This window comes from Neomonachus schauinslandi, chromosome 7 (assembly GCF_002201575.2).
Source record: "Neomonachus schauinslandi chromosome 7, ASM220157v2, whole genome shotgun sequence".
NCBI classification, from domain to species: domain Eukaryota; kingdom Metazoa; phylum Chordata; class Mammalia; order Carnivora; family Phocidae; genus Neomonachus; species Neomonachus schauinslandi.
The window spans coordinates 100,458,268-100,470,772 of record NC_058409.1 but is presented as its reverse complement, the minus strand read 5'-3'; the positions used below and the strand labels follow the sequence as shown (position 1 = coordinate 100,470,772).

The 12,505-nt window shown below is 42.2% G+C and overlaps 1 protein-coding gene across 1 annotated transcript in view; it reads right to left on the bottom strand.

Moving 5' to 3' along the window:
• Positions 1 to 5,242: 5,242 nt before the first annotated feature.
• ATP10B (ATPase phospholipid transporting 10B (putative)) overlaps positions 5,243 to 12,505 on the bottom strand; it is a 115,516-nt gene continuing 108,253 nt past the window's right edge. Inside the window, exons 21-22 of the mRNA XM_044917124.1 lie at positions 11,051 to 11,238; positions 5,243 to 5,952 (exon numbers count right to left, since the gene is read on the bottom strand). Of these exons, the coding sequence (XP_044773059.1) occupies positions 5,493 to 5,952; positions 11,051 to 11,238 (648 nt within the window). The 3' untranslated portion in view covers positions 5,243 to 5,492. The remainder of the gene's footprint in view (positions 5,953 to 11,050; positions 11,239 to 12,505) is intronic.

Sequence of the window (12,505 nt, the reverse complement as noted above, 5' to 3'; positions counted from 1 at the left end):
CTGGGCTCATCCACTTACCTGTTATCTGAATTTTGTCATCTGCATCTGCAGGGATATCTTTCACCTCATCTTGTGGGATATAGGTTAGCTGGGGTAGGAAAAGCTCATGACACTGAGGGGAAAAATATTTTTCCTAAAAGTTAAGTGTCTGGTCAGCCAGCATCCCTTTGCTGACCTGGCACTGCGGTCAGGAGCTAAGGATACTGTTGCCTCCCAGGTGGTATTGGTTCCTGAGGTGCCTGGGCTTGTCTTTCCCCAGGCCTGACTTGTGAAGGGCTGGCCTCTCTTGTAGACAGACTGAGAGTCAGGGCACAGATGGTGGCAGTTTGAATATTGACAGAGGAGGGGCTTAGGGGCAGTGATATGCATGGAAGGAAGGTACTAGAGATTCAACTTGGTGCTTTATTTAAAGAGTAAGTGGCTGGGGAGATGGAAGTGTTGATGGAGATGATAGGAGACTAAAACTCCTCCTTAGACACCTCAGCACCTGGAGTGAGTCTACAGCCTGTGTGAGGGAGAGAGACGTCCTAGTTCCGGCTTCCCCTTGACAGCTGGAGATGGTGGCTGCCCTGCCCTGCTTTACGTCTTTGCAGCTCCTTACTGCCTACTGATCTGAGAAAGGCAACCAGGGGCCTCGCAAAGGCTTGGGGGGTTCATTATCTTCCCAAAATAATGTTGCTGTCCTCCTGCCTGCTATACTCTGGACCAGCCCCCATCGATGAGTTTCTTCAACAGCCAGAGTCACAATATTGTTGAGCACTGCCATGTATTGAGCACTTGGAGCACAGCAGGGAACAAGATTGCAGGGTTCCTTCCTCATGGGATTTGCCACCGTGTGCATGCATGATAGAGAATCAGACAGCTGCACAAATAGTAAACTGAAGGTTTTGGTTGCACAGGGGCATTCCTGCACTGTAACATCCTCCAAATAGCTCTTAGAACCACAGAATATTAGAACCAGTCCAGTTCCTACATTGAGTGTTTGAGGAAGCCAAGAGAACCTCAGTTTGAGGTTGAAACCTGGTGAAGGGATTTGTCCAGAGTCACAATGGACACCACTGGCAGAGCAGACTGGAAATCTGGGCTCCTGACTCCTGGCTCAGTTCCCCTTCCATTCTTGTTTTCCCTGCTCTAGCTGTAGGAAGTCCTCAGAAGCAGCAGCTCCCCCACTGCTGCTAGGTGGCACCAGAACACCTTTGAAGAAAAAGGCTCCCAGTCTCAGCTCCTGTCTGACATTGCCCAGATCCTCACTGTGGGAGTCTTGAAGTTTGGATGGGCAGGACTCCTTTTATAATGCTCTCAAAAGTCCTGCTTGCTCCAGTTCACAATCCCCACCTTCTTTGTCAGTGAAATCTTGCCTGGGTTGGAGGTGCAGGGAAGGGCTGTCTCTTCTGTGATTGTCTGGGAGAATTTGCTCCTGTGTGATTGATTTCTTGGGGGCTCTCAGGGCAGAATAGAATGTTCTGGCCAGGTGATCAGCTCAACAGGAAGATATTTTAGGGTAGTGCAGGCATGAGTTCCAGTTCATCTTAGCTGTTAGTATTTTCTTTACTTAAGATTTTGTCTGGGTGTGCAACCCAGCTGAACACAGTGTGGTCTCTCCCTGGGTCACATTGCCAGTCTGTGACAGAGCTGGGGTGGAATTCCAGCTCACTAAGTACTGAACTACTTTGCTTCTCAGGAGAATGTAGAGAAGACAAGACCCTCTGTCATCTGGTTCCTACCTGCCCGTTCAGCCCCATCTTGCTGTTGTGTAGCTTTGTGGCTAAGAGTATAGGCTCTAGTTTCAGGCTCTTGAATGCTGCTTCCCCACTTGTTAATTGTGTGACTGTGCCATAATTATGTGACTTGTCTTTGCCTCAGTTTTTCCCTTTGTAATGGGATGTGATGGATTGCAAATGGCTTCAAATTTCTTTGTAGATCCTCCCATTAAAGGTGGAATGTATTTTCCCCACCCCCTTGAAACTGGGCTGGCCTTGTGATTTGCTTTGATAGAATGTAGTGGCATTGATGATCTGTGAGTTCTGTGCTTAGGTCTCAAGAGGCTTTGTAGATTCTGTTCTCACTCCCAGAACATTGCTGCCATATGACAATGTTGGTTGACGTTCTTGAAGATGGAAGATCCCAGCCATTTCACCTCAAATTGCACAGAGAATCATGAGTGCATAAGTAATTGTATTGGTCCACTAAATTTTGGGCGGTGGTGGTTTGGTATGTTGCAGAAGCTAACTGAAATAGCAGAGCATAATATTACCTACTTTGGAGGGTTGCTGTGAGGTTTACATGATGATGTGCCCTTAGTCTAGTGTCAAGTACACAGTGAGCTTGTATGGTTGTTACTATTAACGTTATCATGGGGGCACTTACTCTTTTTTATTTGGATTCTAGTCATCCTGACCTTTCTTTTCTTTTTTCTTCTTCTCCTCCTTCTGTATACCAAACTCTTCCTTTTCAGGGCTTTCATAGTTAATTCTCTCCATCTGCAATAGCCCTTCCCTGCTGTATTATTATCATGGTTAAAGTCTCCTCTCCTCCATGGAAAGGCCTTTTCTGATCACCCTGGGAACAACTCCTCCCTTCTTTTCCATTCTTCTTTCTTCTCATAGAGTTCAACTGTCTCATATATCTATTTCCTTGATTATTGGCTGTCTTCCCTTCTAGGTTGTAAATCCCTTGAGGGCAGGAGATGGGCCTGTTTTCTCTCCTATTTTATCCTTGCTGCCTAACACAGTGCTGTGCAGTAGGCACCCACTTGATCTTTTCTGAATGAGTGAAAAGAGGCACCTGAATCAATCTGGGTTTGAGGCTGGTGTCAGGCTTCCAGCAAGAGGAGAGTAGCTAGGTTAGAATTACAGACAGAGGAGACGGTGTGCTGCTGCTTCTAATTCCTATAGCCATTTTGGTTTGTGTCACACTCTCATGTTGGATCAAACATGTTCCTGACACTCTATGTCTGACAAGGTATGAGCTTCTTTAAAGACAGGAACTGAATTCCTCAAAGTCCATAGCATATTACCAGGCATCCAGTAGGGGCTTAACAGAAGTTTATTGGATAGATAAATGGATGGACAGACTACTGAATAAATGAATGAATGCAAAGAAGGATGGATGGATGAGAGGGTACTCAGAACTGCAGGCACTTATGGAAAACAATGTTTATTTTTTTCTAATAAAGGATAACTCATTTCCAGTCAATCAGTAAAAGGTCATAAATGTATAAAAATGTACTAAGTACAATCATTAGCATAATGTTATAGGAAAAGTTGTTATAACCTTTTCCCTTAAGATGGCATGTTGGATGGTCACAGTTGGTTTGGTTTCAAAGGGAGGCAAGAGTAGGTGACAAGCTGTCTCAGGTGGCCCAGGACTGAGGGATTTCCTAGGATGTGGGCCCTTCAGTGCTAAAACTTGGAAAACCCCAGGCAAACTGGGATGGTTGGTCATGCAAGAAAGAGAAAGAGAGCAACATCACAATGTTGGGTATGGTTTAGCATCTAGGTACAGTGGTCATTTTCACAAGTTTCCCATCACCTTGTTTCCCCTTAGCTCTGAAATAGAAATCCCTGTGTTACTACTGAGGGTGTTACAGCTCTCAAAGGGTTTGCACATCCCCTGTGTATTTTTGACTTGATCCTTATGCCAAGCCTGGAAGGTAGAGCAGTTTTAACCTAATTTGCAGGTATGGCATCTTGCTTCAAGACTCCTGGCTCCTAGAGAGTACAGAAGCAAAGACTCAAACCCAGATTTCCTGAGGCCAGTGTTCTTCCCACTACTCTGTTCTTCTCTGGAACATCCTAACTCTCTCAGTATGGCTTGCAGGAGTGGGCAGGAATCAAATGGGGAACATGAGGAACCCATGATCCAAGTTTTGGCTCAAACCACTCATTTGGAACAATTCCTATCATTACTGCTCTGCCTGCTGTGTTCACCTGCTCCTTCTCTAGCAATCAGCATGTAGAATTATCCTGTTGGCCATTATTGGCATCATTATGTGGCATAGACAGTAAAAGAGATCCAGTGTGCTGCTTCCAGGGACACAATGCTTCAAATGGTCCCTCCAGTTCAGGTTTGTCAGCAGGATGGTCAGAGGATGAGCTCAGTCTGTCATTTGCCAATTTGATTGTTGAGATCTTTTTGTGCATCTTTGCTGAGAAGTTACTCAAGTGATAAGTCAACATTGCGGGGTGGCTATGACTCTTAGGCTCAAAGACTTGTCACACATGTTGCACCCATCCTTAATATACAGGGATTTTCCTTAATATATAGGTACTACCTTAAGGAGGAGAGGGTTCAGTAGCCTTCTCTGACTTATCTTAAAGACTAGAGATACACCATCCTTGTCCATAATAGACCTGAATTCTCTTGATAGCTTCTTGGAATTCTATCATCCATTCTTTCATTTCAACACTGTTTTGAGCACTTTTACATTTTGGCATTTGTAACCTCTAGGGATAAGAAGTTTGCATAATCCTTTAACCTCTGAAATGAGACTTCCTCTGACTCTCCCTAATGTAACTGAAGCATGGGCCAGTGTCTTCCAGCTGGTAATAATCTGGGATAAGCTTAATGATAGGGTTTAATATTGGCCCTATCCTTTGAGGTGTCCTTGTTTGGGCTGAGAGTTGCTCTATCATACAGGTTTGTTCTGGGTACAGATGTATTAAGGTCTATAAGTCTTAGAGCTAGATAAGGATGAGTACTTCTATTTAAAAATAAATAACTAGTTTTAAAAAAAGAGTACTGCTCCTATCCTCTTGGTATAGACTGTGGACATATGGTCCATTAGCTAAAGCTTGGGATTTCCAGTGCACCCATTTGCTTTAGCATGCTTACGTTGTTGTTGACTCTTACACTAGCTATGGATCTACAATTTTCAAAAGTATCTGTGACACTGAGTTCAAATCTAATCTTTAGATATGGTTCTCTTTGGCTTAGAGACAGGAAGCAACCAATTCTCTATGATTGAAAATGTTAAACCTGACATAATTACCACTGCAATACACTCAAGAAGAAGTACCTGTGTATATGGGTCTCTTCTGAAACTTTAACTCTTGGCACAATAAGATGAGGTGATGGCTTGACAAGCCCAGAAACTTCCATATCCTGAGAAATTGCCTGGGTAGATATATCTCTTGGAATCTTGGAAAATTATGGCCCAGTTGTGTTAGCCATTTGTTCTACGTACTTGGAAGGTCACAAGAATGTCTCTGGGCTAAAGAATTTTAAAACTCAATGCATTAGAAACATAGCTTCCTTATAAAATTTTTGTTTGCATTATATGCTGCCTGGCAGCAGGAGAAAGGTAGAGGTTGACTGGTTTCCAGTCCTTTGTCAAAGCCCTTGGGGCCAGCATTTTCTCCAAGGAAGTCAAGCCTGGTTAGGAGCAAATAAATCTGGCACATCCTTTCCTCCATGAAGAGGAAGAGTCAGGGGTTAATTAGGCCATTGATTGGGTGGCTTCCTCTGAGTTTGTACAGATTTCTGCAGGCCATTCATATGGTCAGCGAACTCTGGGATCGGCGATGACTGCCCCTGCTTGAGGGCCTGTACTCATCAATCTGTCCATTTGAGTAGGCTCCCGAAGCCATCGTCCTACTAGGCCCCAGAAGCGGGTATTCCCTGGATGAGACTTTAGCTGAGGAGTCCCCTGGGCATGGGTGATCCTTCAGATGGTCTCTGCTGCATTTCTCTCCATGCAATATCCAGTCCTCCTTGTACTTCTGCTTGGGAGGGCTAGAGCTCTTTGGGGTGCTGGCTCTGAAGTCTCGTTCTGGGACAGGTGGCACTGGATGGTGGGTGTGCTGAGCCTTTCCAGGAATAGGGACAGGCCTCTGTCTACTTCTCCAACTCTGCATTTCTAGGTCTCTTTTGTCTGTGGGGAGTTTGTCGATTTTCTGAGCTTTTAAGATCAGAGACTTCCCATAAGTCCCTTGTAGAGATAGGAAAAAGTACCTGGTAGGAAATAACAGAATAAAAGTACTTGTTTTTTGTGGACTTCTTGAATTTCAGCATTGGAAAGGGCCTTAGAATCGAATTCCCCACACAGGGCAAGATCCTCTTTGTTATGTCCCTGACTGTTGGCTATCAAATCTAGGCCTGGGCACCTCTGGTAATGGGGAGTTCAACAATAACAGAACATAACAGCTAACATTTATTATGTATCTAAGCTATCCTAAATGCTTTAGACATTAACTCATTTCATTCTTCCAACAATCTTGGACAGTCTGTACCTTTGTTTCCCCCTGTGTGCAGATGATGAAACTGAGGCACCAAGGGATTAAGTGATTTGTCCAGAGTCTCACAGTAATGGAGCTGTGATCAGAACCAAGCACTCTGGATCCCAAGGCTTTTATCCACTATGTACATGTGGTCCATTTCTATTTCTGGACTATTCTAATTCAGGCAAATGTACTTGATTTGTAATGTCAACCCTTTGTGGAACTTATTAATTTTTAAGTAGTTTCTAAATACAAACTTTTCCCCTGAATCTATGGGCTGGCTTGACAGCATCACTGTATTATCACTATAAGTGACAAGAAGGGTTTCTCAGGGTCTCCAGAGAAGTTAATTGACCTCCCTGATGATTGACTCAAGTGTTCCTTTGTCCCTGCCAAGTTGAATGTGGACTCTGGGAGTCTCTTTGTTTAGAATCTTTTCTCTATTCCAAGTTTAGGGAAGGAAGGAGTGAGGAAGTGAATAAAACTATGTGGTGTATGGAGAAAGAATCACACCATTACACCATGTTGTGATACTGGACAACTCATGTGCCCCCCTTTTGGTGTTGATTTCTTAACCTAAAATGTACTTAAATCAGTCAGGAGAACACTCATGGTTTTTTTCAAAAATAATCCTTTAAAAAGTTTTATTTCTAAAGCCTTATAGAAAGGCTCCATCCTTCCACTATTGTCTAAAAGCTTTAGGGTGACCTCAGGGGCAAGGGGTTTCTGAAGACAACAGTAGGTCCCATGGAATCAGATAAATTTTCCCCAATTCTTTCTCATCTCACCCAGTGAGGCAGTACAGGTGGCCATGTATATGTTTCAGGAAAGATTCAATTTCTTGGAAATTTGAATTTTCTCAGTTTAAGCCTTTTCCCCAAGCTATCACTTTCCTTTCTCCATCAACTCATTTAACAAATACCTGTAAAGTCCCTACAATAGGCCAGGCCCAAAGGGATTAAACTGTGAGCAAGACAAGGTTCTTGCTTTCATGTAGCACATAAATAGACTTATAAATGGAGAGAGCAATGAAAAGTGTCAAACACCTGATCTGGTGTGAGAGACCTTCCTTGAGAAGGAAACTTTTAAGCTGAGGACTGAGAGATGCATAGGAGGTAGTCAGGCAAAGAGGGGATGAGAACAAAATCCTGGGCACTATGGCTGCAGTATGGAAAGTGAGGACAAGAGTGGGGAAATATGAGACAGAAGAGGTTGGTAGGGCCAGAGCAGGCAGGGACTGTGGCCAGATCTTGGTTTTTGTGCTTTATTGTGATGGCCTTGGGAAGCTCTTTTGGGGGGGGTGGCGAGACATAAACAGATGATGACAAGATTACACTTTGACACAATGATAATGGGTTAGAGCAAACCCATTGGGAGACTGCTAGAGTAATTTGGGGTAAAAAGATTAGAAATAGAAATAAGAGATGGATTTGAGAAATACATAGGGGATAAACCCATCTGGTTTTCATGACAAGTCAGATGTGGGGTGGTAGGTGGTATTAAGGATCCTAGGGGTCTGCCTGGTCCTAAGTGGGTAACATTTGATGGAGAGAACTCTGAAAGAGACTTAAGTTTCTTTGATGGTGGTGCTGATAGAGGATGGATCATGAATTAAATTACAGATGTCTCTGTTTCCTCAGACTAAACGTGCCTAGTGGCAGTGATGATAGGTAGTTAGAAAGATATATCGAATTCAGAAGAGAGACTGGCCTGGGAATTTATATTGGAGATTCGTCTGTGAAAAATGATATTTAACTTCACAATAGTGGTTGCTATGTCTATGGAGAGAATATAAAGTTAGAAGACAGAAGAACCTAAGACCAAGGGTAGACATCCACTATGTCAAGAACACGAACCAGCAAAGGAAACAAAGAAGTAGGAGAAAGACCAACAGAGTGTTGTGTTACCGAAGCCAAGGAAAGAGTGTTCAAGGACAGTTATCCTCCCTTATAGCTAATTAAGAGGCTGCTTTGTGTTGTAAACTTAGTGCACTAGTTTCTTTTGTTTTATCTGTAAAATAATTTACATGTTCCTAGTTTAAGAAAACCTGTACAATTCTCTTATACTGCTTGAATTAATTAGACCAAGATAAGTGAGGTCACAGCTAGTGGGTTAATTATCACAAGCTTGGTGAGTGAAATCAATCTCCATTATGATAAATATAGCTTACAACTTTAAGTGAATGAGTAGTTTTCTGTGGCAAGCATTCTATCATGTAGATTTCTATATGAAACATTTATTGTTCCAAGGTTATAAGTCTACAGTCCTTGGAACTATTAAAATAATATTTTCTCTATCAGAGGAAATGTCTGCTTTTCTTAGTAAACAACATTAAGCAGAAATCCAACTTTATGATGATAAGTTAAATCTCTGCTTATTCTTTATGTGCTATGGTAATTAGCAAGCAAATATTTGTTAACTTTTTCCTAACTTGTCCCTTATCTGTTATAACAAGTGGTAATGTTGAAGGCTTGTCTTTTCAAAGCAGGTGTCAGCAGTCTTCATACTTTTCAAATATCCTCATTAAACTGGTTGGTTTTGGCTCTAAGAGGTGTTTTCCAGCCAAGGGTAAGACAAAGAATATAGGCTGATAATTTTCTTTCCATACCCTAAATATGATACAGAACAGGGGAGCTCAGTCCTTGGCTTGTGGTGATCATAACTGTGTTTAACCCAAAAGTGTGAACAAAAATACTTAACCCACAGTTTGATGCCCTTTTCCAATGAGAGCACAGTCTTCATGGTCTCTCCCAAGGGATTGGGCAGAAGAAGGGGTGGGGTGGGCAATATGTCCTCTGAGGCTTGTACTTGTTCTTAATTGCTTCCTGTTCTTCACTCAAGGCCCTCTTTCAATACTAGTCACTTTCCCCTGTCTTATGGTCTAAGTTGTATCTGAATTGTCTATTGGATTGCAGGTTTCTTGAGAACAAGGGTCCTGTTTTATTCCCCTTTCTGTTCTTCTAACATCTATTGCTCATTTATCTCAGAATGCAGCCTATGTGACAGGAACTGTGCTGTTTTGGTTATATAAAGGTAAGGAGGATACCTTCTGTCCAGGAGTTAATGGTCAGAGATAGACGATTTATAACAAATGGCTAAAGGCAGTGACAAAGACAAACCCAGGTGATGGGAACACATAAGAGAGGGGGACATATTTCCACTTGAGGAAGGTAGGTGAAATCATGGAAGGGTTGGAACTGGTCATGCCTGAAATGTCAAAGGATGAGGAAGTTTGGTAATAGAAAGTGTATTCCAAATAGGAGGAACAGCATGAATAAGGGCAGGAAGGTGAGAAGGCATGGGCTTTCAGAGAAGTACAAGAAGCTTGGTAGTGTGGAGCCCGAAGTTTGAAGTAGGGAGTTGAGGGAGGGATGAGGCTGTAGAGCCCAGCAGGGGCCAAGCAGGGAGGCCATGCACATAGAGCATACTTAGAATACAACTGATATCTGTGTTTGTCATCTAGGTATCTTCAGCCTCCAACCTTGCATCAGAGGTCAAGGTTCTGAGCTGGCTTAGGACAAGGAAATGGAGACCAACCTAGGTTAAGCAAGCTCCCACATTTATTAAAGGAAGTATGACTGGCTATGGCTCTCTAATTTTGGATTAGAAAAAGTTCTATGTGGGCGCCTGGGTGGCTCAGTTGGTTAAGTGACTGCCTTCGGCTCAGGTCATGATCCTGGAGTCCCAGGATAGAGTCCCGCATCGGGCTCCTTGCTCAGCGGGGAGTCTGCTTCTCCCTCTGACCCTCCCCCCTCTCATGCTCTCTTTCTCTCATTCTCTCTCAAATAAATAAATAAAATCTTTAAAAAAAAAAGAAAAAGAAAAAGTTCTACGCAATGTTGAGATAGTCTGTTTACCACAGCCTATGATGATAAGGCGGCTGAATTTTGATGTTCAGAGTGGCGGGATCTTAAGGATGGAGAGGGGCTAAGTTCTGCCCACAGGTACATGCTCAAGTTCACTGACTGTTCTAACTAGAGTGTGGGCTGCAGAATAGAACACAGGCCACTGAATTGGGAGAATCCAGCTCCCACTGTGATTTGTGGTGGACTTGTGGACACGTGGTCCTTCTTGCGACTTAGCTGTCCCATGAGCAAGTGGTAGTAGAACTATAGCTCTGCCTAAATTCTAGGTGATGGCAAAAGCAAAACAAAGTGCTTGGCAAGAGCTTCAAGGAAATGCAAGGCATTATTGTTGCTATTCTTCTGGAAAAGTCAAATGCAGAAGGTTTAGGATAGAAATAGTCCTTGGGCAGGAATGATTTATTTGACTAATACACACTTTTTTTGTGTGTAATAAATTTGAATAATATTAAAAAGTTGGCTATTTCATGCAAAATTTGAATTTCTGTAAGAAATCTAAAGGTCTGCAATGCTAAGACTTGATCTTTTCTGGTGGCAATGATAGGGTGAAGCTGAGAAGGTCTTTCTCCCCATGTCTGTACTACACCTGGTTTGCTGCAGTTGTGTGCCTGTGCCCGTAGTTATTAGAGTTAGGAGACTCCTGGGCTAATAAAGGACCACAGACCTTTTCAAAATGATCCCTTACACACAACACAATTTGTAAAGCAGGAGGGCAGGAATTATCATTTTACAGATGTCACAACTTAGGCCATGCCAGTTGGTGACTTTGCTACTCTGTGGCTGCCCTGGGATGACAGTCCATGTTATTTGCCTTCTCATTCATTGTTCTCTTTGACCTAATACCCTGTCTTTGAAACAACAGCCTCAAGGTTCCCAGCAGGAGTCAAACTCCTGACTCTTGGCTTATGAAAATAGCTTATTAAGGGGGCATTGGTGGTTCTAGGTAGAAAACAACCCCAGTGCTCAAACCTTGGGAGAAGAGCCATGACCGGTGTGAGGAAACAGACGAGGTAGAAAGTGGGGTCTGAGAGCTGGCCTTCCATCACCCAATAGGGATTGGTGGGACTGTTGCAGTTGACGCAGGTGGCATTGTAAACAAGGGATACCACAAAGTACATCAGGAAGCTGCCTACAAGAACAAGCCCGTGGATAATGGTCTGTGGAAGGAAAGGAGAAGTAAACACTGTTGAAACTATTGCTTAGATCAGGGGGCAGTGCAATCATGGCATTTGACTAACTTTGTTTTAAACATTTTTTTTGTGGGGCAGGTTAATGGAGCATTAGAAAGCAAACACCCATGCTGCTCTCATCCAGAATTTGAACATACATACCCAAAGAGCCCCTAGAGATTCTGTCTCACCGCCTATGTACTCTGTTTTTTAAATGTTAGATAAATAGAATCCTATTTGGTGTGAGGAATCCATTTTTTCCACATGTGGCTGCAGTTTATTCATGTTCAAAGCAGTACAGTGTTCTGTTGTTTGATCTTATTTTGTCCTGTTTTGTGTTCTTTTACCCACTCTTATCCTCTTTTAAACTTAGTATTTTGTACAATTTCATTTTTTCCCTTTACTGGTTTGAAAGTTATACACTCCATTTCTATTCTTTCAATGATTACTCAATAAATGATAATAAGCAATCTTAACTTACCACAGTCTAAACTATGTAACTACTTTTCCCTACTCCTGAATCATACAAGGGCTTTAGAGGGCTTTAACTGTTTACTTCCCTGCTGACTTAAATCTTATTGCTACTGCATATTTTAATTCTATCATCTTTTAAAGCAGACAAATCATTATTATAGTTGAATATCATCAATATTTGTTAAAATTCACTTGATGTTTACCATTTTCTGTACCTTCATTCCTTCTTGCATCTTGGACCTTCCATCTGAGATTTTTTTTTCCTTTTGCTTTAAGTACATTCTTTAGAATTGCCTTTAGTGGAAATCTGCTGGTGATCTATTCTGATGCTTTATTTCATTCTCATTCTTGAAAGACATTTTTGATGGATATAGAATTCTTGTTTGGCAGTTTTTTTAAGCATATTTAAAATAGCAGTCCATTGTCTTTTGTTGTTGCTTTTGAGACATTTCTTACCTGTTGTTCCTTAGAAAGAAATGTTTATCTCTTAAAATCTGGCAATTTTTTTTTTTTTCTAAGTATGCTCTATGCCCAGCATGAAGCCCATTGCAGAGCTTGAACTCATGACCCTGAGATCAAGGTCTGAGCTGAGATCAGGAGTCGGATGCTCAACTGACTGAACCACCCAAGCACCCCCAAATCTGGCTACTTTTATGGTTTTTGTCTTTAGTATTCTGTAGTTTCTTTATGATAAATATGTATTTCTTTTTATTTATCTTGGTTGGGTTTTGCTGATCTAGAATCTGTGGGTTGATGTCTTTCATCATTTCTGCAAAATTCT